Genomic DNA, 27,405 nt, shown 5'->3' with positions numbered 1-27,405 from the left:
ACCACAGTAGCTGAGCAACAAGAAGAAAAAGTTACGATGAAATCAAATTGAATGAAATTATGATGTCTGGTGCCAAATTACACATCATATTAACTGTAATACAGCAGTTGGCATTGTTACATAACACTCTAACCGCGTTGCAAAAAAAAGTCTCCAAAACCATGCTTTTTAAATAAATGGTGTAAAAACTGGTGTATACCTGTGTCAAAGGCCTATCTAAAAATTTAAAAACAGAATATAGCCATTATCTGGAAGTATGAGTAATCCAATAGATCCAAGGCAGTCTGATATTACTGGAAATATGTTTGTTAGGTAAAAAGCCAGGTTGCTCTTCATCAGTTATTGGTTATAATACCAATGTGATTTTCTGTCCAAAGTCAAGAGCCAAAATTTTGTAATCATTATTTGATAAGCGCATCGGACACCAGCTGTCAATTAAACGCAAATCTTTTTTTAGGTTTGGGAATTAGAGTAAACACTCCTTGAGTCATACTCCAGGGTTATGCACCAACTGATATGCGTTCATTAAACCGTTGCAATAAAAAAGGGAGCTCACTGGGGAGCAAATAATTTATAGAATGAGATGAAAGGCCACCTGTCCCCGGTGATGTATTATTTTCAGCCGTCTTACACAGTCTATGATTTCTTTAAGTGATAACGGAGCGCCACATAATTCCTTATCTTCCCGCTCAAGTTTGGGAGTGTTTTGTAAAGAGTTTAGAAAAGCCAGAGCATCACTCTCACACTATTTTGATGTATAAAGTTTTTTTTATATAATAAAATGAACAGAAATTAGATATAATTTTCGGGTTATCAGTTCAACTTCTTCTATTCTTAAACGAGTAACTGTTTTCAGTTTTGCATTATATTTTTCTAACCTAAGAAAGAGGAATTCTGCCGTCCTCTAGCCATCGTTTCCGAGACACCACAGATGCCCCTCCTTTATACGTTGTCTAGTCTTTTTTTTTTAATCTTGTTTTGTAACGCATTTACAGAACACTTGAGTGACGTCATTACTGCGCGCCCGCGTGTGGTCGGGTCAGGCGTCTGGACGCCGGGTAGCTTGTCAAATGAAATCGTTTAATTTGCTAAATAGTCTTTCTCGCACTAGTCAACTTTGCTCCCGGAGGACGAGGCCCGACGAGCCGTAGCATCAGCAGACATGTCTTACTGCAGGCAGGAAGGTAATTTTTATCTTCTTTCATTCATTTTTGCTTCCATGGCTGAGCAATGTCACCGAGCGACCCACCACCACCATGCTAGGCTAACGTCTACACCCAGTGAGACCTTACTGTTTGTTACAGTATGTCAGGAAACCGGCCAGCCTCCTGCTATAGCCAACACAGCTTTCAAACAGATTGCAGTACTTTTTGACTTAATGTTGTGATTACTGCAGTAAAGTGCATGTAAAACAGTGACTGCGGTGCTGTTAAACAACTAGCAGTGTTGCTCTTGGTGCTGCCATGAGTTTCAAGCAGTAGGTGAAAAGCCAGTCACTGTCATACTTATTATAGCTTTTCACCTGTCCTTGTTCTTCAGTCAGCACATAATCTTCTCAGTTAATTTTCAAAGTGGAGCCAGTTGTTTCAGTCAGCAAGCCTTTACTTGTTGCAGCAATGTAAGATTATAAATGAAAGTCATAGGCCCAGTAACCCATTTCCTCGCGTTTTTATGTTTTGCCTTGTTTTCATTTAAGGTAAAGATCGCATCATCTTTGTGACGAAGGAAGACCATGAGACACCCAGCAACGCTGAGCTGGTAGCGGATGACCCCAACGATCCATACGAGGAACAGGGTCAGTCTTTCAGACTGTATAGATGTGCTTTCCAAAAGAATAATTCGATTTATTTGCTGATGTGCAGTTGTTTGCTCTCCATAGTGTAGTGGTTTACACATTTGCCTGACAAATGAAAGATCCCTGGTTCATCTCCTGAGAAGAGACACAAATCCCTGTGGCGATACATCAGGAAGGGTTTATGATGTGAAAGGATCTACCCACTGTGGCAGGTTCTTGTGAATAAGGGTGCAGCTGATAGTAGCTTCTTCTTATTTAATGATTATAATACTGCAAGTTCTAAGCCACCCCTCATATCTTTATATTTTCCTTCCAAGGAGACAAAATTTCAAGTGGTCTTGATCAATAGTTCTCACAGTTTCAATGTTTTTCTTTGGAAATTGACAGCTTTTGACACTCATCTTCAGTCTAGACCTTGTACCTGACCATTTCAGAGGGTTTTGTATTCTTTTATTTTGTATGCTACTTAACGGTAACTTATAACTCATTTGAGTTAAAAAAAAAAAAAAAAAAGAACCAATATGTTCTTTAAAAAAATGAAAGGAAGCTGGACAGAAAAGATGGATTAATTATCAGTACCCCCCCCCTTTTCTTTTTTTAAATTTCTCAGATAACTTTTGTGAAAACCTTTATGCCGTAAACACAGGAATGTTTCTTTCTCTAAAGACCACCCCATATAAACAACATTAGACCCTCCCTGAGCACTAAATATCTGTGACTAATTAAGCAACAGTCAGATCTACTTTAGGTTATTTTGTAATGAATAGTTAATGAACAAGAGTGTGTGTATGTGACTCATTAGTAAAATACCATTTAGGCTTGGACACTGTGTGGCTCAGTTTTTTGTGATACTGTCCGCTAACAGCTACAGATCCAGATCTCTCTTGGTGATCTTGGTAGTGCAGGATGCACTACTTTAGTTTCATTAAACATTTAAGGTTTTCTGCTAACCTGCCACGCTCTGATGTCTTTAGGCCTCATCCTGCCAAATGGAGACATCAACTGGAACTGCCCGTGTCTGGGCGGGATGGCCAGCGGACCGTGCGGCTCTCAGTTTAAAGAGGCCTTCTCGTGCTTCCACTACAGTAAGGAAGAAGTGAAGGGTTCCGAGTGCATCGACCATTTCCGTAACATGCAGGAGTGCATGCAGAGGTACCCCGAGCTCTATCCCCAGGAGGCCGACAAAGACGAGTCCGCCACCCCGTCTGACAGTGCTGCCTTAACATCCGAGAGCGACTCTACTGCGGTCACCTCAGCTGTTTCGTCTGACAGCACCTCACCTACAGACGACCAGGCCGCCAGCTAGAGTTGATTAGGTCAGTGTTAGAGACTTGTCCAAAAGGAGCTCCAATTGGTCTCTTCTCCTCCTCAAGCCTTCAGAGAGGGACTATTGATACAGTTCTGACACTCACAGGAAATCGACGGGCCATCAGGAGAAGAATTTCAGAGAGACGTAGAGCGTGTACACAAATACGAGCTGCTTTATTGGCTGAACACTTAAGAAAAAAACCTAATTAAGTTATCTGATTATTGACAGTGGGCCAAGTGATTTGCTTCAGGGACATCAGCCGAAATGCTCATTTTTATGCAGTGCAAACATGACTTGTTGCTTGTTCTCACGCCAGTCAGAATTTCAGCATTTGTAACTGTATCCCGAGGTCAGTTGTGTAGGAGTATAACTAAGCATTTATATTAGTCCATCTAAGAAATCAGAGGTAGATCTTTTGATTTGAGTGACGCTCAGCTTTATTTTACCTCAGACAGGTTTTTCAGCACTTCAACTTGTTTTCCACCACTCGAGACCAAAGCAGAAATAATCGACAGGAAAGCTGTTGAAGCATCTGTGCTGTTTTAGATGTTCTGTTTCTGACTTGTTGGCATCATGTATAAACCTACTGAGTCTCCATCTATAACTGTTAGTTTGGTCATCTCTTCCGTTAGTTTTCTATCTGGCCTGTCATATTTACCTGTGAATGCATTAATGTTTTTGTCATGTTAATGCAATCACGAGTCTTCAGTTGAATGCTGTGGTCACCACTCGTGGTTTTTCCAGATTAAAATGATTGCCTGACATTTTCAATCTCCGTTTTACTTTCATTCTAAAGAGAGAGGGCAGTGTCCCAGTTTCTTGTAGGATAAACATTTATATTTATTAGACAGTCGGCTGTGCTCATTCTTCAATGCTCAGATTTAACAAGGTGCTGGCAGTGTCCCAGAGTTTTGCGTTTTTTATTGACATCATAATTTTACGCAATTGTTGCAGGTTGATAAGCGCAACATTCACATTTGGCTGCACTCTGGTGGCTCTGCAGGCCACTGACGCACTTACTTCAGCTCATTGCCATGAAAGCAGGCTAAAATTATATGGACTTTGTTGTCCTGCTTAACGTAGCTATTAAAAGATGAGTAAACTGAAATGATAAGGGGGTGCAGGTGGTCATTACTTTACAACATTACTGGAGTAGGCTGTGGCATTTGAAATTTTGCTCAAATGGAACTAAAAGATATCAATAATCACCCCCCCACACAGTACACCCCTGAATTATAGATCCATGGGTTCACGTCAGATCACCTGGCTCATGTTCAGAGTCACTAAAACCACTGCTATGCTTAAACTGCAGCAGGTCTTCCTGCATATCTATCTGCATATCTAAATTCACAGAGTCCAAGCCACATGATTGGCTGATGAAATATTTTCTATATGAGCAGGTATAGCTGATGACGTGCCTGATGTTTCTATGTTAATTGCAGTATTTCACACTTGGTTTTCTGCTAATTAAATAAAAGGAGATGTAGTATTACAGGAAGATTTGTTAGCTTAACAAATCAAAGTATTTTTGCAGTAGCTATCCAGATCCAAAATGAATCTGACTATAAGGGGAAAAAACAAGCAAAAATAAAATCAACTATTTATACAAATTAGGTCTTTAACATCAAGTACAGCACCTTAAGTCAGACCACTTTAACATCCATTCATTCTCTTATGCACATGTTGGATGCTTCTCTTCAGTTATGAAGCCTCAACGAGCTGGACACGTTTGACTCCTGGATTTTCAGTCCACTATCTGAATTGGTCACTCACTCATGAGTATCTTGTAGAATCCTTCTGGATTGCATTCCTCCTCATATTTAGATCATATGGATCAGCGGCATCCATTTCTCAGGCTGTTTGATACAATCAGACCTACACGAGGTGTCCATGGAACCACGACGCTCTGCATAGTGACGAGCAAACGGCCCGTTGCACGCTCCTCTTTGCCTGCAAGCAGGTACTCCATACCTGCGAGAGAAAAAATATATAAACATACTGTATATGGATTCAATCTAAAACGTGAGTATTTTTATTGCAGGGATCTCAAACTCAGTGGGCCACATATGAAAGAAATCTGTCAGCATGACAGTTTGGGCTTGAATTGCCCAGATGTTAATTATAAAGCAGAATGTTTTTGTTAATTAATTTTATTTATTTGTTTAAAAATGTAAAAACCCCCAAAACAAAACCATTTTTATAAAATGTTTATATTAGATTGTGATGAATGGTAGATTATCTGTCATGTAATTGTTTATGAAGCTTATGCATAATAAGGAACATCTGTATATTCATTACACCATTTCCACTTCCTACCGCTGTGAAACTCAATGCTGACATCGTTGCTCTAGTCCAGTCATCTTCCTTCAAACCAGTCAGCCTCCCCTCTGTGTACTTTAAATCTTTCATTTTCCCTTCTGGACTCCTTCGTGCAACCCACCTCCTCGCCATCTCTGCCTCACACAAGTCCCTTCATCCAAGCCTCCATCATTTCGTCACCACCACTATCAGTGTCTAGACTTCTGGGCGTCCTGCCCTAATGGCTATCACTACTGGGATTTCATTCTGCTGTTATTGGGGCATCAGAGTCTAATCACCAAATAGCATAATTGGATTCTATATATCAATAAGTCATATTCTTAGTATTGATATAAGTATTGGAGTCTTCTAGGTTTAACCTCCCTGCTTTATTGTTATTGATGGGGGATAATAGTTGGTTTTGCAGATGCCTTTTAAGATTTGCTTGAAACATTTCTTACCTGGGTTTAATATGGGGCATGTGCAGCCACGGCTGGTCCAGGACAGAGGATAGATGCTGGCGGTTCCTAAGCGCAGCGCCACCTGACCTGATCGAAGGACCTTGCGAACTTTGACGTGTACTTCGGCATGGCTGCCTTTGTCATGAGCAGACAACACATTGGCCTTGATGACTGTAACAGGCCACAAAGAAAGAAAACAGAGAGATCATTCTGAACCTTAAACCAAACTGTAGATGTATGCAATGTTTTTTAATCAAGTGAAGGCTGGACCTTTTGTTGCTTACCATAATCATGTTTGGTCTTACAGAGCTCAGACGCACTTCTCAGCTTTTTTTCTTTACAGCTACACTTCCCTGTGTATAGAAACAGAGTTATGCTCTGTATATAGGAGAAAAATGGTTGAACCAGTGTTATTCATCATAATGCAGATTAACATCACCTGTGTAATGCAGAGCAGAGACTGTGAGCTCCTGAGACAAGTGTGCTTCTTCTTCAGTTGGCAAAAAATGATCCAAATCAGGTATTTTCCCACCAATGGGCACATTTAACATTTGCTTATTTGTGTAGCTGTAAAAGTGGAATAAAGCATGTGATGGTTGCCAATTACTCATCATTCATTAAATTTAGTCTGATAAGTGAAAAATATCTACCTGTGGAGACACTGGCCAGTGAATGGATCACATTGGTGGGGGCATGTGCAAGGTTTGCATCCCTCCCCTCCAAAGCCCCAGTAGCCAGGTAGACAGTGGCTGCAGCTTGTGCCCCCTACACCAGATTTACAGTGGCACTGGCCACTCCTAGCGTGGCACCAGGGTTCCTCCTTTCCAGGTGGAGAAGGGAAAGAACCCTGAGGATCACACCAGCAGCCTGAGTGACAAAAGTTAATTAAAACAGTTAGAAAAGTACCAGCAGATGGAGCTATAGCATTTGTAAGCTTCCCCAATGTTGAATCTCTTTTACTAATAACAGCTATAGACATGTCAGCCAACCCAATGCCACAGTAAAACACCCCTCTGCCTTTTGACTCTTACGTGTGCACGTGTGGGGGGAGCTGAGGGGCAGGGATGGGCGGCGGTGGTAGCCATAGCGACAGCGATGGCATCTACGCCCCGCTGTGTTGTGCTGGCAGTCCTCACACACACCCCCACTGAGTCTGCCAGAGGAAAGCCATGCCCGCTGAGAGAAGTGGCAGGTAGCTGCGTGACCATGGCACTCACACTCTTTGGTTGGGAGGATGTGTGATGTCACAGCGATCAGGATGAGAGAGATGAGAGAAAGTGAACAGGTAACACGCTTAGCATGGTCCAATTTAAAATTAAAGTAACCAAGACATTCAACTGTGTATTTAATTTAAAAGGTTTGGACTGCATTAATTTTTTTAGGCAAGTGAACACGATTGCTTCTTGTCTTAGTCATTCACACTCACACACAAATAACCATGCATGTTACTACCCTCCCATCTGGAGCAATGCTTGGTCCAGTATCTTGGCCAGGAGGAGTTGGGGTTTGCACCACCAACTCTGCAACTAGTAGACAACCTGCAATCCATCACATCCTCCTCTAACTATTCACATCTCCCCCCCCCCCCCCCCCCCCCCCCATGCTTCAAAATCTTCTCTCCTCTCTGTTATTTTCCTTTGTCAGCAAAACAGCATCTCACATACGTAACAGCTGTACAAAGCTGCTGTTGGTTACTTACTCTGGCATGAGTTGGCCTCCCCACTGCTTCCATTGGCAGGCCTCCAAGGTTGATCATTGTAGAGCGGGGCGCACTTGTCACAGTGATCTCCAGCTGTGTGGTGAGTACACAGACACCTACCAAACACCTGGAAGACACATCTTCATCTACATTTGATTTTGTTGCAGATGCCTGCTGTACAAAGAACCATAAAATATGTCAAGGCTTAATGTAAAGTGTCAATTTAAAGGACCTTTAACTGTGACCTAATCTAATCTCTTTAAACCAATATTCTGAATGTGTAATTAATTATTTTTGTACCTTTTTCACTTCAGGGTTTTATCTTTTCCTTTTGATACAAGCATACATACATGCAGGATAAAATGCTCACCATGTTACTGTCCTCTGTTTCCTTGTTTCTATTGTTGTGTGGTACACAATACTCAGCATGTCCATGGCAAAGGCAGGTGCCTCTTGCCAGTAAAGTATAAATAGCATAAGGTGCTGAAGCAGAATTTTCTGAACTGGACGGGGGGCTGTGGACTGAGGATGTGATGCTTGTCCAGCGTCCTGGGGGGGTCAGAGCTGGGCTACAGGTCTGGAATTTTAGCAGTCTGACACGGAGATTTGTGATGGTCAGGTGAGAGAGGGCCTCTGGACTGTAGGGGTCGAGTGTCATAGCACTGCTGGGGTTTAGAGTACGTAATATGACCTAGAAGGAGAAACATAGCTTTAAACTGCACTGAATGAAACATTTGCACAATGCATTATATCCAAATATCCTCTACCTCTCCACCCGTGCAGGGTGCAGCATCAGTATAGCGGGATGTACACGGTGACCCTGGCTGATTGAAGTCATCAGGCAAACCGAATTCTAAGCTGCAATTATACGCAAAAACCTTTAAAGCTTCCCACGTCTTTCCAAAGTCCACTGAGCGTTCAATGGCCATGGCAGCAGGCCGCGGTGACTTGAACACCAAAACCAAGTGAGTAAGACAGAATTTCGTTTCCAGGTCTAAACGTATCTCATCCTGCTGCCCCCGCATGGTTCTACGTCCACCTGATGCCCACCAGGTATCTGGATGCAAGAAAGGGTCATCAGTCATGTGAAGAGCTGGGTGAGGATCCTGAGAGCAGGCCTGAGGACTGACAGAAGGTTGGGGACACAGAGGATGCTGGGATGTGCTGTTCCCACAGCAGTTTGAGAGGGTGAACAGGGTCCTGCCACTTGCCAGGTTTCCTATGGGTGGACTACAGGCACGGTCCAGGCAACTAGAAACTGAGGCAGAGGGTGAATGAGAGTCAGTGAGAGTGTGAGACAGTAGTGGAAAATGTTTATTCCATGACTGAGCAATACAGATCGTTCTTTTGATCTGCCGATGTCCGTGCTGCCAGTGCATTTTCCAACACATGGCATTGCGGACAAAGCCAAAGTGCTGCTCATTACGTTTTCCATGAATATTTAATTTGCCTGACCGCTGTGCTGTCACAGAATCCTGTCCTGCCCTCCCGACTGGACAGCGCTAAGACTCGGGTTACATGTAATGGAAGGACACAAAGCTGTCAGACTATCAAATGCATCAGGAGCGAGCGTAACTTTTGCTTTACGTTTGGGACAAGATCTAAAAACACAGCGAGTTCTTCAGTGTCATAGAAATTTACGTTCTTTACAATAACTCGGTAACCTAAAACATAACCCGAAATAGAGGGCACAAGGTCGCTGCTGATTTTTTTTATTTTTATTTTTTATTTTTAGAAATAAGAGCATCACTGCAAACGGATGATGCGCCTCACCTGCTTCGCTGCCGCGCATCACAACCAAAAATAGCCAACCGAGAGCCACCAGCATCAGATGTCGAGATGTCCCGAGCATATTAGACAGCGTTGTCCTCGTTCCTGCTGTGTTTACAACATGCATGGTGCGTCACACGCTTCCCCGCAGAGGTGGGTTCCAACATAATGTGTGCCCTAATTAACAGTCCAACTCATTTCTTTGGCTAATTACGCAATGCGCAAAGTGTCCAGATAAATCCAAGAGTAAGTAATTTTTTTCTCCCTCGATGTCCTTCCAGACGTCTGAGGCTCAGTTCATCGTCAGGGACGGCTTTCTCGAACAGATGCGGACTGTGCGTTTCAGGTGCACCAAATGAGAAGTCAGTCTTTCGGCAGCGAATTTAAAACGAAATATTGCTAATTTGCACGTGATAGACCTTTCATGTCCTCCTTACTGCTCCAACTAAAATGCAAATAAACTCAAGTAAACATTTCCACGAATATCCATCCAATGCGACATCTGTGTGCACCGCCCAAGTCCAAAGCTCCATGCATTTATGCACAGAGGAGTGTTGGCTCTATTTATGGATCTCCTCCACCCACCCACACGCACACACAAATAAAACACCCCTATTTTACTTCAATCTGCCAATCTTTTATCCACATTGTGGTGTGTCGTGCGCTCTAGGGAAGGGACGTGCGATTTCAATGTCAGTCAGTCTCACACACGAGCTAAACCAGGTCCCCTCACTAACCTTAATAGGGCTATTTAATTACTTTATCTGCTTCTGCCCCTTTGTTTTTCAGTAGCATTAATTCCAAGTCATAATGCTCTTTGAAGTCTGTAGCGGGAAGAAATGGGGAGTGGGGAGCCAAGAATACTCCTTCGTGCAGTTATTTGCAGCTTGATGGACATTATGGCAACAAAAGGAACGTTCATGCAAATGAGAAGGACAAGAAAAGAGCAATTCTTCTTTAAAAACCGGCTGCCTGAATAGATTACAGTGACGTTTTTCTTTTTAACACTGGAATATAAACACATGTTCTGGTACTTAAAAAACATACCGTACAGTTCTTCGCTGAGCTTGATGCATTTTCTCTTCCTGGCGCGCACACACACAACAAATTGGGACAATAAACACAATGTCTCCTCAGTTTTATGGCTTAACTTCAAATAAAGGGGCGCTCGGAAAATCGGAAGAGACGCACAGAATTGGATTGGTTTCCATAAACGTCCCCAGTGACATAGAAAGTGTTTGTAGGACTGCCTGCCTGGTTGTGTGAAGTCAAAAAAAAATGGAATTAGAAAGATTAGCATGGACCAGCCATGATGTATTATTTTTGTTACCTTCAGGAAAATGACAGTTAATTTTCATTTTACCTCTACAATGCACAACTCTGTTGCTTGTGAAGCTCGCACACAAGAATTTCACTCACATGTGCTGTACCAATGTACCTGCACATGTGATGTGACAATAAAAGTGATTTGATTTGATTTGATAATCCTTGAAAGCGCATTTCCTGTCCTTTATGTCTGGATTTAGAATATTCGAGATGACATTATTTATGATCATTTATTTACATTTAAGAATATATTTCTCTTTTAATACAAATATAGAGAGCTTACTCAATATGGACAAAAAAATCTATTTACATTTGTTAATGCAAAGTCAACTATGTCACCAAATTTCATAGGAAGTTATTATCCATGAAGAAATCTGCGTCATCTGTCTCCCTCAAAATGACTGACAGAGTTTTCCTAGCCCACCTGACTGTGTGTGATATTTTAAACTGGGAGCCATTGCGTTGCAATAAATACTTCTAGCCATTAAAACAGTGCAGACCCCCACCAATGTGTTTTGAACCTTGAAGCCAAAATGAGCAGTTAAAGGCAATTTACTTGCAGTGGTGATTGCTTGTTGCTCTTTAAAATGTTTTATAGCTCTGCTGCAAACTTTTACCTCAAACCTACAATTTTCAAGCCTTTTTCAAAATGATAACACTCAGACGCAATAAGAACTTGTGCTAGAGCCAACTATACCACAGCAATGATTTGACTCTATGCTATATCCATTACCCGTTCTCCTCAAACGCACAAATCCACACGGACACCTGTGAAAAGATGTGAAATCAACTGCATGTGTGCTGTTAATGCAGAACCGACTCTAAATTGTGCTAAAGCAGTCATAGACTACAGCATGTCTGTGTGTCTCCAGCATTACCAGATAACAGCAAATCCCTCATAAATGGCATTGCCCTAATCTCTCATAAAACTATTCTTAGCATGTAGTGCACTGCTGGAGTAAAACGAAAGGAGAAACCGTGAGATGTGTGATGTAGGCCAGCCTCTCAGGCTTTATTGTGTACAGGCCCGCCAGGCACGAGCTGCTCTCAGAGTGGAAAGCAAGAGGAAAGAGAGATGAAAGAGTGAAGTAAGAAATTTACAACAGATATAGATGAAGTGACATCCATCTGAGATTTTTTTTACAGCATTTTTTGCAAATAATGTTTTGACAATAAAAATGATCATTCTGCTGTTTGTTTTTTGTTTGTTTGTTGGTAGGATGAATAGTAAAGTGTGAACATATTTAAAAAATAATTTAGAAAAGGAGAAATTAATCCAATCCACTGTTTCCAACATGTGCTGCACTCCTTTTTCCAAGCAAATACATTCTCTCAATGTTCAAGATGTATCTTCATCAAAGCTTCCAGCTGTGAGAGGTCAAATACCAGCCTGAAAGGGTCAGGGGGATCTCCTACCTGCCCCATGACTGCTCCTCTAATTGCTCCTCTTTCTCTCATTTACAGGGCTTAATGGGGGCCGGTGGGGTTAGAGAGCCAGGGTCAGAGGAACAGGGACCCCCTACCTCTCACCCTTAGTGTTTGTCCAGGCTGTTCATACATGTGTGTGTCAAGCACATGTAGTCCACACTTCCGCATCTACTTCTCCCTTCATGCTTTATTTGTGATCTACATGTCAGCTCATTTGTATCTCCAGGGATGAAGAGGATTAAGCTCCTTTCTTACATGACTTTACTCCACATGGGCCCAGAGGCCGACATGATCGCGCTTTCATTTGACTTTCTTTTCTCCAGCTTAATTTAAAACATCTCCATTTTGTTGTGGACATTTTGCTATGGCAACACACGGTAGGATTTCATGACATTATCCACTGGCCACAGGGGCAACCAGTAAAAGACATGGTGTGCTTGAGTTAAGCACTCGGGTTAGAATTTAAATTTTAAATACTTTAGCCTGAAAACACCAGTTGAAATGTGGTAGAAAGATCTATGGTTCAAATATAATGGCAAGATTAGAGGTGTATTTCCCCAGGATTGCAGGACCAAGTCGGTCCATTGCTTTAATTTGTTATCACTGTGAGAATGATAACCAGTGTGGAAAGCTTTCAAAGAGACATCCTTACTAGTGTTTATTGTAACAGTCCTCATGTCGCACATTGACATTAATCAAGCGCAGACAGCTTACAGGCAGACTGCTAACTTGTTGTTCATTTGCACATCTACTTTGCGTGTGTGTGAGATGATGTGACAATAAAAAGTGATTTGATTTGATTTGATTTGATGTGCATGCTTACGTTCCAGCATCATAGGTTTAGATTACACTGTGCCTCTTTGATGTGAGAGAATGAATGACACAGATTAAGTTGTCAGGCCAGAAAATGATAGACGCCAGATGAGGCAGAATGACAAATAATGTCCTCTGGGAAGCCCAGGGGCACACTGCCAAAACAATAATGTGTGCATCTGTGAACTCATGGGTGGATTTGTGAGTGTTTGCTCACAGAAGAGTTATGGCGATAATCTTACATATGTGTAACCTTAATTGAAACAATCCAGAACTGTTCCCGTATACAGAGAAAATGGGAAAATTAGCCTCCCTGTGAAATTTTATGTTTTTGTTTAAAATTTTCCAAATACTTTTTCATCAGTGTAAGGAATTTTTCAGCATAGCATTTCTAAACATACTTATTTTCCTTAGAAGCAGAAATCATTTCTGCTTGACACAATAACAGAATTATTTCAGAAAGAACAAACAAATATTACCAAAGCCAGTGGTATTAGCTTCCTGAAAAACTGACCTTTTTATTGAGCCACAGCATAAAGTGCTGCTGTGCAGTGATGTGCTTTAACTTTTTGATGCTCAAATCAAGTTTAAACTGAGGGTTTTCTTGAATTTACACACAGTATAAAAACATCAGCAAAGGTTTAAGCTGTCATTTAAGAAATAATCATGCCAAAAACAAAATAAATCCCTTTAGATTTGAGGGGAAGAAAGATTTGCTGATGCCTACAAAGCAGGAGGCGGATATACAAAGTTATCACAGCGTTTCCAAGTATCATCAAGAAATTCAAAAAGTGCCACACAGTGCAGAACAAGACTGATAAAGGTAGGAAACAAAGGATTTCAAAAGATTTCATCTCTAGCCAGTTTTAAAATGTGTCTTAAGATCCCAAAACAACTGCCAAACACTAATGAATGACTTAGCCAAGTCAGAGAACCGTAGAGAGAACTCAGTAATGGGTGACCTCCAATTCTGCAGAAGTTACACCTTCAAGCCAGACTAAAGTATGCTAAGGACAACCTTAGGAAAGCATATTGGAAGCACATCATTTGACTAAATTAAATAAACAAGAGTTTTTTTGACCACAAAGATGCTGCCTTTAATTTAGAGAAAGAAAGGAGAGCTCAGGAGGCGTGTGTGAGACTCGCTGAAAACTACAGCAAACCGCTGCAGGCTGTAATCCAGCAAAAGGGACACAGAACTGATGATCAGCACTGGGTGTGCTGATGATTTTAACCCTGGCACCTTTTGTTTCTGTGTGAAAAGTGAAATAATTTAATCATCCAAAATAAAACCAGGATATTTGGAAAAGCTGTGCTAAAAAAAAATCTGTGCTCTGTTTGACAGCATTTGGCAAATACTTAAAAAAAAAAAGGAAATTTAAGAATAATTCTGCTTTCCTCCTATTCGTTACTGATTCTAAACAAGCATGCTGGGAATGCACCAGTTGAAAGTTGATGACTTATTAATAGATGAAACTGTATACTGTACACATACACACATGAAAGTACACATTAAATACTGTCCACTTAATCTTTTGTCTCTGATTTTTTTTTTTTTTTTGGTATATCTGTTTATGATAATCAACTAAGAAACTCACTATTTCCTTATGTTTGTGACTCACATAAACACACTGTCACTCCGACACATGAACATATGCACGAACACATGCATGCAAGCACTGACACAGTCACTTGATAACCTTTTACTTTGCCCACCCACCCACTCACACACACACTGGTTTTCTACAACAATAACACACTACATGTGCTGTGGATTCAATTCACTGCCTTCTCGTTCTTCCAGCTCAGATTTAAACTCCCAGTTAGATGAAACACATGTTTCAAACAGCTTCAGTAAATTCAAAGAAAAATACTTTGGCATGAAAATGTGACATAAATAGCAAACAGCGAAATGAAGAAAGCAGCATAATGAAGCAGGGTTACGTGATTAACACTAATTCTAGGAGTTTGGGATAAGTTACAAAATTAATGCTTGTGCTTAAATAAACCCAAATGGGTTTTTAGCTTTGAGTATTTTTACTTTGTCCCCCTTCAGAAGTCATGCTTAGAAATGGGGAAAATGAAAAATCAAATGCAGCTGCTTCAGGTCCCAGGACATAAGTTGCAGGCTCTGGGACGCTTTGTTGCTTTGAGGCCCTTTTCAACTCATTAAAAGTGTTTTTATTGGCATACCAAGTCCACCTGTGAGTCATCCAACTCATGATGGCAACTTCAATGCATAGCCAAGTGCAAAGGTCACCGTTAAACAACAGTAACTCATAGGAGCAGGCAATGTCAAAAATGAAATCTGCACGGGTAAAATGCAGAGGAACAAAGCGCGGCCATGTTAATGTGACATTTGCTGCCCTCGTGGTGCGTCTTTTTCATTTATCAACTGACACTCGTGACATTCATTGACCACTGTGGTGTTATCTTCCAGATCAGATGCCCTTTAAATAAGAAAAAGGGCTTCGAAACGTGGTGTTTGTTCTAGGTGTATATTATTCTCACTGTGTTTCCAGGGGTTTGAGCTCCAGAGTCTAAATGTGCAAATATATATAATCCCTTACGAGCATTTGTTATCCATACTCTCAGAACATTTAACGATGCTCCCTGGGAGTGTAAAATAAATAAATAAATAAATAAATAAATCACACTCTAACAGGGGTGTGGGCCCACTTTTGTGGTTGGATTTGTGGTTTCTCCATAAGAAAAGAGGTATGTGGGAATCTGTGCAACCATTAAGGCCTTCCTGGACTGCCCAACAATGAGGCAGCGAAGGAGGAATAAGTGGTGTTTGATCCTATCAACCAACATCTGGCCTACAGGAGGAGCTAAAGTTAGCAGCCCATGCTGATGTCATTAGGGTAAAATAGCAAGTATACTGGCAAAGGCACAGTGTTCCCAACATGACAGCACTGTTAGTGTAGTAGGGAGGTGGCAGAGATGAGGACAGATTATACCTGCTGGTGATTATGTAACTGACTCATCTTCATGTCCTTTTAACAGCTGATCTCTTTTGTCAGTCTTCAGCTCCTAGGCTGCTGGAGTTAGCAGGGAGGCCTCCTGGGAGAGAATGAGAAATACAGGGTGGATCAAGGCTGTAACAAAGCTTTTTAGAGTTTAATCAGTTCCACTCATCGAGAGTTGCTGGCCCCATCTGTCCAATCAAGTCCCATTTCCATGGCGGGCTCCTGGCTCCAAAGATGGCTACAGTACTGTCAGCCAGACTTTGATAGGCAACTCTGTTTCGAGGACCACCACCTCATCAGAGACTTGTGGTTCTTGTGTGGGTTTCTTTGGAACCTCTATCGGCCGGATCTTCTCGCTGATGTAATCAATAGCTCTGGCATGTGTTAATCATTAATAAACTGCTGTGGTCAGGATGATTTAAGCGCTGAGAGCACTCTGATATGATAATGTCATTAGATGTGGGTTGTTTAGCTCCTTAGGGAAGTTTTTTATTTTCATGTCCTTTTTGTGTGAGATCATCGTTTTGGAGCTCTTTTCAGTCTGGGACAATGAAGAAAAAGACTCCTAGCTAAACATTTAAGCAAGCCCATCCTAAATGATAGATATGTGTGGCACAGAATTACAACATCGATAGGACCCATATCAATTCAGTAAGGCTACGTTCACACTGCAGGTGTTAATGCTCAATTCCGATTTTTTGATCGAGTCCGATTTTTTTGTCTGCTTGTTCACACTACAAATAAAATGCGCCAGCAAACGCTCTCTAGTGTGAACGCTCAAAGTGGCCCGCATGCGCAAAAGAAGACGTCACACACAACGCACTAGACCCAGAGCAAACAGTATTGTTTGACTGATGGCCCTTAATATAAAGACTTCGGACTTTACGTTTCCCAATTTTTGCTTTAAGTTATTTTGTTATTTACATAATAATGTAGATAACCTAATAATTATCCTCATTGCTGTTTTAGAGGAGAGGTGCTTCAAAGGAAAGTTGCAGATTTCTGTCAGAATCTGCAGATTATACAGTACAAATAACATGCTCACGTTTCTCCAACGTTGTCTTCCCAACAGTGTCACTGACATCTACGCTGGATGGCCAGGAAGCCTTCGCGATGTCTTCTCGGGCGCTTCTCCTGAGTTGATAATTGGCGTCTGTCTTGTGTCAGTGACGTAAAAGACGGATTTAATGCGACATTACCATCAAACAGCAGTCACTTTCTAAAACATCGGATATGTATCAGATTCAGTACCACATACGAAAGTGACCCAGATCGGATTTGAAAATATCGGATTTGTGCCGTTCACACTGTCACACCATGATCGGATATGGGTCGCATAGGGTCATAAAAATCGGATTTGATGCGCTTTCGCCTGCAGTGTGAACGTAGCCTAAGTCTTTACTCGACCAGTACCTCATAGGAGCTGGGTACAGTAACTTAGATCACCTCACAAACCTAGCTACAACGAGACACTGACCTCCTACACCGTGAGAGAAGAGTGAACATTTAGGGTCAGGGGAGTGTGTGCTCCAGTTGCATTCCATTATGTTATCATCACAGACATTACATTCAATGTTATTACTAGAAGCAGCAGCTTCTTTTTTTGGTCTTTTTTCTTTAAGAGCAGCCAGAAAAGCAGAGCCTTTCCAGCTCGATCCCTCAGTCTAGCCAAGAAAAACCAAGTCTAATCCTCTTCTCCTTCCTCGGTGTCCAACCTCACACACAACTCACAGTAAGGCCTTACCTTTGCCACGTCTTTCTTTGTCATAAACCTCACCTGTCAGTACTCTAATTTCTTCATCTCTCTTGCTTTTCTACTCTTGTTCATTTAGATGAAAGATGTCAGTGTGTTGGTGTATCCATAACACACTGGTTAAAGATGCATATTTTTGCGAAGTGGACTCATTTTTTAAATTCTGCACTATTATTGTCACAATTCAACTTCACATCGCAACTACTCAGTATTTTTATTCCTTGTCCCCCTGGCCCACATCTTGAGACATTGTCCCACATTCTGACTGGCTCGACGGGTCATGCACTTTTCTAAAATCTGGATTTTACCCAACACATGTGAAGGGAAGGCTTTTTATTATAGGGAAATAAAGGATAACCAGTCTAAAGTTACATAAAGCTTTGCAGATTTTGCTGAATATGATGAAAACTACCTCAAAGAAAATGAAGCAGCAGTACATACTGAGAAATATTTTTTGCAGTGTGTCACAGGAGAGAATATAGTGCTAAAAAAATAGCGTAAAGTGGCACAGTATGTTTGACATAATAGGCTAAACACTGCTTAAGTTGTCAAATATGGCTCAAAAAGATTTGCCAACTTGTACTATCATCTTCGTCCCCATGACAACTGTTGCTGCGTCTAACAGTACTTCCACTTAGAAACTAAGATTCTCTACAGTTCAGTTTCAGCTATGTGGTGGACACACAAAAGACCTGTAACAGCTTGCAACAGAATTGAAAAATATGGTATGTCGTATTTATTTTTTCCCCTTTTGCTTACAGAGTTAAATTACCAAATGCTACTCGTTAATTGTGTTCAGCAAAGCCAATCACAAAGGCTGAATGCTAAGGCTAAGCACCCGGCGTATGTTTAACACCCTGTCGGTTAAAAGACTACCTCCAGCTGAAGTCGGGCAAAACGTTTAACATACGTTTAACGTACGTCGTGTATTCAGCGTTAAGTAATGTCTAGTTTCCCTTTTACATTTTGTACTATTATCCACTTTAGTAACGCGTGTATAAACTTATATGTGCAACATATAAAGCTTCAACTTTTCATACACATTTAATATTCGTTAAATCATATCATTGAAGAAGTAGGTGACTAAACCCAGCTGTCATTGCTCACACGTACATTTAAAAAAAAAAATCCTGCTCGAAAGAGTGAGAACACAGGATTTCCTGGTTCCGGGGTACCTCATCCACCCAGAGATCCTCCAGAGCCCAAGCCTTCAACTCGTCAGAAATACAATGTCTTCAAAGTGGGGAAAGGCTCTATGAGAGATCAGAGGGGAATATTCTCTGAGACAATCTCTACATTAAAATTCCAGGTAAAGGCTTCTCTGATTCCTCTAAAATGACTGATTGTTGTTGCTCTAATGAGAAACTCTTGACTAATTGCTTATGTGTATGCGGTTTGTACACCTAATGCCCAGCAGGTGTCAGAGCCTCAGTCCATGCTGACATTTGGTCATAACTCACGGGAGGGTGAGTTGTGCTGTATGACATTTTAGACATCTGATATTTTATTGTTGCATCGATTTTTTTATTTTAAATCTCCTAGAAAAAAAAATCCCAAAACATTTTGTGCTATCTGTAAAATCTGACTTCTGTTTACTTCAAAAGCAGTCGCCAAGACTCCACCTCATCGGCCCAGATGGGCTGCTGAGGATTGCCTTGTACCACATGTACAACATAATTCATTCTTCTCGGAGAATCCATACTTTTGCCCGGGTGGAGATAAACCCAAAGTCCAAATACCCTACAAAACCCGTCCTGGCTCCATCCCCCGCAAATTAGCGATAGAGAGGTGTGTACTATTTTTGTGTACTACACATGGCATCTGCTGCTGTAGTCATGGTTATTTTGAATACTGTAAGACCAGATTCAGTGGTCACGTCTCATATAGTGTGCAATACATGCTCATTTTTCCTTTATTGTACAGCAGCTTTTAGTAGAGTCATTAAGTTGTTTTATCTCAAAGTCCTGCTGTGAAATAACTGCGTCTTTATATACTGTGTTGCTAACAGATGTCGAAGGGAATACTTACATTTACATGTTGAAGAGCTCCTGGCAGAAAAGGGCATAGATTCTGATCTCTTATTGCCAAGACCATTGAAAAATAACACCATACCAGACGGTCCTATTTCGCTGTTCCTCCCACTGGAGGTGAGCCTGTTACACAACTGTCCAATCAAGTCCCTCTTTTTAGACTTTTTTTTTCTCATTGCAATACTTTCCATATTTATATATAATGTTATATACACCAAACTTTCCCATGTTTTTTATTAAGCTGTTTGACAATGAAGAATATGACTGCCGGACTCCAGAAGACTGGCTTGCTTTGGGCAATGCTGAAGGATCACCTGATCGAAAACCTATTCCTGGAAAAGCCCTGCTACCTACAGATGATGAAATTGCAAATGGTAAAGTATCATGTAGCTGCTGTATTGGGTGCTGCGCTTGGAGTTGGAGCTTGGCCTCCTAATGTCTGTAGATCTATGTAGGCAAAGGTCAATTTAAAATCAGTGAATCAATGAATCTTCAGCCGTTTTTTTAAATGGTGTTTAGTTTGTTACAAATGATACTTAGGATATAGTTTATCTGTAAACTGCATTTCAACAATGTGTGGTGCTCATGTTTTTTGGCACTTTTTCTTCCTTTTAATCCTTTTTTGGGATTAATTTAAGATATTCATTAAAAGGTAATGAGAAGCAATTTATAAGTGGCCATACAACAATACAACACAGACACCAGTGAATTTAGAATTAAATGTAGTAATGTGTTATTAAATCCCTCTTTTCTGTTCTTTTGCAGATGAGTCTGCAAGCGCGAGCCCACCTCCGAAGTACAGCTGGCATTTAGTTGGAATTCTTGATTACTGTACGGAGAAATGTCAGTATCTGGTAGAGAAGGTCCACCAGACAGACAAAAAAGGAAGTCCTGATATAAGTGAAGAGCATAAGGAGAGTAAATCCCCTGGTTGGTTTCAATGTTTTTAAACTGTTGTAACTCTAGAGTGTTGTCTCTTCATCTCTCTCTCTGCTGTTACTGACCATGTCATTGATCTGTCGCCCTCTTTCTGCATAGAAACAGACTCTTTCATAGCAGGCAGTAAGTACTGGATACCCAGGATCAGACTGTTATTCTGTGCTGAAGACCCACGTGTCTTTGTTGAGCGGGTCGGGTTTGCCCTGCGCTACAGAGAGGAAACAGAGGCACTTATTTTCTACCACTTTTCAGTGGACTGCATGCCCATCTCTAGGAAAACACCGTCTCTCAATACTGATAGTCTCCAGAGTATCAAACAACGTGCCCTCTCAGCTCCTGGCCTTAAGCTGAAAAAGTGAGTGATATCCTGTCTTATTAATTCTATATGATCTGCTTTTTTACTAACTAACAGGATGGATAAATGCAATATTGTGTGTGCAGTTTAGAGACGTGTGTTGCAGGCTTGGAGAATGAGGTCAGACTGGATTATGACCGTACAATGAACCGCTTGATTTTTGACAAAGTAGTGATGAGCTGCCCTGAAGACCTTTCACATATCACCCTGCCACAGAAGGACCCTGAATATGTGCCCTCACAAGGTAAGATATTTTGCATTATGCACTTACTGGTCACTCAGGTCATAATTAAGGAAATGTAGCATCTGCTAACACCTTCAGAATCAAAACACTGTTGTGTTTTATCTATGCAGGGTGTGTTCCGGTTCCTTACTCTGCCTATGAGGCGAATCGAGCTGCATTTATTTTCAAGTCCATGCAAACTAGGCCAGAGCTGATCTGTGTGCTTTCTGAAATGTGGCATGAGTGCAAAAAAGTAGAAAACATGAGGCTGTTCAACTTGATGTTGGGTAAACCACTTCCATTGGATCAATTTGAACTTGACCAGTCTCAGACGCATACTCAGGTACTGTTGCACCGAGAGAGTATCAAGTAAAAACCTGTGTTTACCGGCCGGGGTTGCTAAATAGGGCAAATTAGCCTGTGAGTGCAATCCCCAAATAGTGCTGATAGTTTTGGTCATTTTTATGGGTAATTTACAAAAGTTGTGCTGTTTGCAAAGCACAGACATTTCATTTCACTATCAAGTGCAAAAAAGTTTCAGATTCAATGTTAAATATTGGCACAAATAGCAATAAATAGTGAGTTGCAAGTGTTAGTAAATCTGTTTGCATACTTGATTTAGATATTCTCTGTGTTTTGGGCCTTAAGAAAAAAACTCCCAGACATCCATATGCAACAGAGTTAGTCGCAATAATCTCAGACTTTTCACCTCTAACATGCAATTTTGCCACTGCGTGATCTTTTCAAATTTCAACAGTACTTTGTTTTTACACCAGAAATGAGTTTGCTCTGGCAAATCTGGCTAAATGTCTTCATATCCCTTTTTTGTTCTGACTTGAAGAACAGTCAAACAAAAACATACATCTTAGCCATATAAACAAGATAGCGTCTGTAGTTATTTAATAAGCGCATAGGAGATTATTCATTTTGTTTCTACAAGTTTACCAATATAAATATCTTAATCTAACCTCTCTTTCCTTATCCAGATAACCCTGTTTCTTAGAGATAACTGGACCAGCACACTGTGCAACAGCATCCGGTACAACCTTGCGAATATGGGCAAGGGAACATACAACATAAACGAGACTTGCTGGGAGACTTACAAGGTTTCTAAGCTGTCTAAACTCCTCAATCTGGTGCATTACAACATGCAGGACTCCCTCCGTGTCCTTGTGAAGAACTCACTGGTCAGCCTGACCAAGGTCGTGATGGATGCCTGCCACAATGTCCTGATGTGTCCTCAGGACTTTGTCTGGGGGAATGACCTAATCACTAGCCACTACAAGTACGATAAAATGCATTTGCACAACTTTCTCTTTTCCTTTTCCCATTTTTTGGACTTTGTAATAATGAATGAAATATAACTGATTACAATACTTAAAATAATAATTATTTATGTCTGTAATATAACAATTATCCATGTCTAGGCCAAAGAAGAATCCTATTTTCCTGGTGGACCTGGTTCTGGATGAGAGTGGGGTTCATTACAGCACCCCCTTGGAGAATTTTTCAGCATCTACAGTGAACCTGTTTGATAACAGCATTATGTGCACACGTAGTGTGCCTCTGCTTAATAGGGTAAATCAAATCTCCTGAGTAATACAGCATACTTTACAAATGAGAATGCAATGAGGCTTCAAAATATAGTACTTTGAAAAAAAGGTTCAAGTAGTCTCTCTTTTTGTCAAATTTTACTAGGAAAAATGGGACGGAAACATTCAAGCATAGATGGAATTAAAGTATATAAGACAAAAACAGAGAATTTGTGTAGTTCTAAGGAGCTCGAAGATTAGTATTTACTATGACCACCTTGATTCTCCTGCACAGTCTGCACTCTCTTGAAAAAGCGTTCTAAGAGAGTGTAGTGTTCAGGATTAGTTTTCCAGGCTTCTTTAAGGACATTCAAAGCTCCTTGGATGTGAGTTGTCTTTCGTTTCATGACAGAGTCTCCACTGTGTCTTACAGATGGACACTCTTTTGTCCAACTTTTCATTGATTTGACTTGTGACAATAAATGCCTAAAGATACAATTTAAAAGTGGACCTTTGCAGCCTTTGAGTTAGGCACCGTTTTTATGTTTGAATTGTTCTCTGAAAATAAGTACTAACCCTAAAATTTGTAAAATAAATAAATAAATAAATAAATAAAAAGCAGCCAATGTCCAAAGAACTTTGAAAGACCTTCAGAAAGCCTGGATAACTACAGGGAGTGCAGAATTATTAGGCAAATGAGTATTTTGTCCACATCATCCTCTTCATGCATGTTGTCTTACTCCAAGCTGTATAGGCTCGAAAGCCTACTACCAATTAAGCATATTAGGTGATGTGCATCTCTGTAATGAGAAGGGGTATGGTCTAATGACATCAACACCCTATATCAGGTGTGCATAATTATTAGGCAACGTCCTTTCCTTTGGCAAAACGGGTCAAAAGAAGGACTTGACAGGCTCAGAAAAGTCAAAAATAGTGAGATATCTTGCAGAGGGATGCAGCAGTCTCAAAATTGCAAAGCTTCTGAAGCGTGATCATCGAACAATCAAGCGTTTCATTCAAAATAGTCAACAGGGTCGCAAGAAGCGTGTGGAAAAACCAAGGCGCAAAATAACTGCCCATGAACTGAGAAAAGTCAAGCGTGCAGCTGCCAAGATGCCACTTGCCACCAGTTTGGCCATATTTCAGAGCTGCAACATCACTGGAGTGCCCAAAAGCACAAGGTGTGCAATACTCAGAGACATGGCCAAGGTAAGAAAGGCTGAAAGACGACCACCACTGAACAAGACACACAAGCTGAAACGTCAAGACTGGGCCAAGAAATATCTCAAGACTGGTTTTTCTAAGGTTTTATGGACTGATGAAATGAGAGTGAGTCTTGATGGGCCAGATGGATGGGCCCGTGGCTGGATTGGTAAAGGGCAGAGAGCTCCAGTCCCACTCAGACGCCAGCAAGGTGGAGGTGGAGTACTGGTTTGGGCTGGTATCATCAAAGATGAGCTTGTGGGGACTTTTCGGGTTGAGGATGGAGTCAAGCTCAACTCCCAGTCCTACTGCCAGTTTCTGGAAGACACCTTCTTCAAGCAGTGGTACAGGAAGAAGTCTGCATCCTTCAAGAAAAACATGATTTTCATGCAGGACAATGCTCCATCACACGCGTCCAAGTACTCCACAGCGTGGCTGGCAAGAAAGGGTATAAAAGAAGAAAAACTAATGACATGGCCACCTTGTTCACCTGATCTGAACCCCATTGAGAACCTGTGGTCCATCATCAAATGTGAGATTTACAAGGAGGGAAAACAGTACACCTCTCTGAACAGTGTCTGGGAGGCTGTGGTTGCTGCTGCACGCAATGTTGATGGTGAACAGATCAAAACACTGACAGAATCCATGGATGGCAGGCTTTTGAGTGTCCTTGCAAAGAAAGGTGGCTATATTGGTCGCTGATTTGTTTCTGTTTTGTTTTTGAATGTCAGAAATGTATATTTGTGAATGTGGAGATGTTATATTGGTTTCACTGGTAAAAATAAATAATTGAAATGGGTATATATTTGTTTTTTGTTAAGTTGCCTAATAATTATGCACAGTAATAGTCACCTGCACACACAGATATCCCCCTAAAATAGCTAAAACTAAAAACAAACTAAAAACTACTTCCAAAAACATTCAGCTTTGATATTAATGAGTTTTTTGGGTTCATTGAGAACATGGTTGTTGTTCAATAATAAAATTATTCCTCAAAAATACAACTTGCCTAATAATTCTGCACTCCCTGTATTGCTCAAGACTACTTTGGAAAATCAGAAGAAGCTCTAGCTCCTTGGAAGTAAAATGCAAAGAAATGGGGGGTACTCTTATAATGATGAATTTTGAAAGTGACACTGATATTTGAATAGTTTTGCATGTGCCTGTACCAGTTTGTGTTGCAGAAGTTATTTATGGTTGGGGAGCCTTTACTTGAGTCAGTGCATTTGGAGGAACCACAAATAACCGAGCTGAGGGAGAACATCCGTAATGTTCTAATACAAGCAACCATACCTCTCAGGGCTTATGCTGCTGAGTATGAGAAGTACTTAGAGCTGCACAATTTGGACATACAAGCTTACATTCTCACGTAAGTCTGTGTTTGAAGTGACGTGCCCACTTTTCACAAGTGTGAGATGTGGGTCTGTTGGATATGTGGCCTATTACTGAATGAACTCGTGCTTTTCTTGTTTCTCTCATGTCCCCATCATTTGGCTACCAGATCTTGTGGTGCAGAAATGACATCCCAAGAACTGAAAAAAGAGGTGCAGCAGCATCTCAAAGAAAAGAGAATAATTGAACAGTCCTTGCCATCCTCCCTAGTGATTGGTCCATTTCATGTTTGTGTTAACGGGGTACGCAAGTCTCTCTCAGAAAAGAGAAAGGAGTTAGCCACGGCACTACTAGACCACCTTGCTCTGAAGCTACGTATTCAGGTTGACCAGGTAAGGCTAAATATTTTCTTCTAAGAGAACATGAATAATAATAACTTTAATTGCTATTTATTTATTCATTTATTTATTTTTATTTATTTTTAAAGACATCCTTAAATTCAGCTTGAAATGACATTTTTCTTGTTTTTCTCTTAAATTTTGGTTATTTTTTTATGTGTAGGCATGTGAAGAATGTGAAATTATTAACGGAAAGCTACGTGAGAAACCCTTTGGCATCGAGGAACTGAGTGAAAAGAGGCAGTGGATGAAACAAATCCCAGAACAGCTTAAGAGTTACAAGGTCGAATGGGTGAAGTGGGTGTTTCTGTAGTACATATTAAATTAAGAATTACTTTATGAATCCATCCTTCTTTTTCTCATCTGCAAACAGGAACATCTTGCCAAGACCTTGTCAGACTACGAGCTCATAGAAGAATTTTTCCACTCTCTTCCCAACAATGATGTCAACAAAAAGTAAGTGTATGATTAGCGTTAGTTAAAAGGGAATTTGTTTTAGATACCTTGTAGGAGACTTTGTGAGATTTATAGTGACTTATCTGTGCAGGTGGAAAGCCATTGAATGGCCACAAAAGATAATCAACCAAATGGAACCAGTAGCCACCCAGCACTTGGAGGATGAGGAGTGCTTCCGCAAGATCCATCTAACTGAGCAGAGCAACTTTGAGGAGCATTTAGCTAATCTACAGGTCAACTCAATCGACTATATTTTTTACTTTTAGCTTTTCTTTCCAAGCTCCTTAGACTACGATGACCTGGATGACTGAGAACCTTCACAGACTTTTAGCTGGAGGTTTCTTCCTGTTAAAACTGAGTTTTTTATACCAAATGTCGCCAAGACCGTCATCAAAGGGGGTCATCTGTTTGCTGGAGTTTTGTCTGTATTTTTGTAGGGTCTTTACCTTACAAAATAAAGTGCCCTGGAGCAACTCTTGTTGTGAATTGGTGCTACGTAGATAAAACTGATTTGAATTGTTTTTTGCTTTATTAAGCAGACACTTAGAGCAGCGCATGTGTCCACTATATGACAGAGCTTCTAATTATACTGATGTTGCATGGTTCTAAAGTAGTCACTGTATGTTTCTAGATGATTGTTGCTAGGTTTGCGAGCCATGGAGACATTGATCATGCCCATGAGATGGCCAACAAGGTCAGGCAGACAAGCAAGCAACTTAAGGAGTGCCAAACTATGGCCCAAATTTACAACAACAGGGAACGCTTGTTCGGCATGACAGTCACAAATGTAAGTAAAACAGTGGCTCGGGTTAAAGGATTTTTGTGTGATTAATTCAAAAACTAAAGAGTATCTATTTATTATGGGCATTAATGTTTATTACAGTATGACCGTGTGCAGAAGCTTGTAAAAGACTTCCAGCCTTATAGAGATTTATGGACCACCACCTCTGATTGGCTGCGCTGGAGTGAAAGCTGGTTCTGTGACCCACTGTCTTCCATTGATCCTGAGCAGGTTGAGCACATTGTCACTGAAGCCTACAAGACCATCCACAAATGTATTAAACAGTTCAACGACATTCCTGGTAGGTGATACGTGTATTACCATTTAAACTTCACAAAGCTGTGCCTTCCATTTCAAAATATGACTGACATTGTTGTTTTTTAATGGGCTTTTCTTGGTGTCTTACACAACTCTAGACTGCCAAATGGTGGCAAATCTAATTCTCAGCAAGATTGAGGACTTCCGTCCTTACGTCCCTCTAATTCAGGGACTAAGGAACCCAGGGATGAAGAGCCGCCACTGGGAGATGCTT

At 40.9% G+C, this 27,405-nt stretch overlaps 3 protein-coding genes across 3 annotated transcripts; 2 read left to right on the top strand and 1 right to left on the bottom strand.

The window, feature by feature from the left end:
- The first annotated feature begins 999 nt into the window (after positions 1-999).
- Positions 1,000-3,868, top strand: chchd4a (coiled-coil-helix-coiled-coil-helix domain containing 4a). The gene is made up of 3 exons (XM_085273266.1): positions 1,000-1,184; positions 1,697-1,795; positions 2,770-3,868. Exons 1-3 carry the CDS (start codon positions 1,163-1,165, stop codon positions 3,099-3,101), a joined length of 453 nt encoding a protein of 150 aa, XP_085129392.1. The 5' UTR covers positions 1,000-1,162; the 3' UTR covers positions 3,102-3,868.
- Positions 3,869-3,936: 68 nt separating this feature from the next.
- Positions 3,937-9,878, bottom strand: LOC146573836 (netrin-4). The gene is made up of 10 exons (XM_085273264.1): positions 9,336-9,878; positions 8,330-8,820; positions 7,933-8,253; positions 7,563-7,689; positions 6,895-7,083; positions 6,514-6,730; positions 6,303-6,430; positions 6,148-6,216; positions 5,864-6,034; positions 3,937-5,075 (listed from the first exon to the last, which is right to left on the bottom strand). Exons 1-10 carry the CDS (start codon positions 9,457-9,459, stop codon positions 4,939-4,941), a joined length of 1,974 nt encoding a protein of 657 aa, XP_085129390.1. The 5' UTR covers positions 9,460-9,878; the 3' UTR covers positions 3,937-4,938.
- Positions 9,879-18,228: 8,350 nt separating this feature from the next.
- LOC146573835 (dynein axonemal heavy chain 1-like) lies at positions 18,229-22,822 on the top strand. Its single transcript, XM_085273258.1, has 12 exons — positions 18,229-18,349; positions 18,766-18,933; positions 19,039-19,090; positions 19,229-19,412; positions 19,633-19,771; positions 19,896-20,028; positions 20,420-20,584; positions 20,693-20,948; positions 21,035-21,192; positions 21,303-21,514; positions 22,158-22,456; positions 22,599-22,822. The coding sequence occupies exons 1-12, from the start codon at positions 18,347-18,349 to the stop codon at positions 22,765-22,767; spliced, it is 1,938 nt and encodes a 645-aa protein (XP_085129384.1). The 5' UTR covers positions 18,229-18,346; the 3' UTR covers positions 22,768-22,822.
- The last annotated feature ends 4,583 nt before the right edge of the window (positions 22,823-27,405 follow it).

Source organism: Mchenga conophoros, linkage group LG5 (assembly GCF_057382185.1).
Source record: "Mchenga conophoros isolate Kocher_MC1m ecotype Shallow Benthic linkage group LG5, M_conophoros_male_GT1.1, whole genome shotgun sequence".
NCBI lineage: Eukaryota > Metazoa > Chordata > Actinopteri > Cichliformes > Cichlidae > Mchenga > Mchenga conophoros.
The sequence above is the reverse complement of the archived record's forward strand: the minus strand, read 5'-3'. Positions and strand labels throughout refer to the sequence as shown.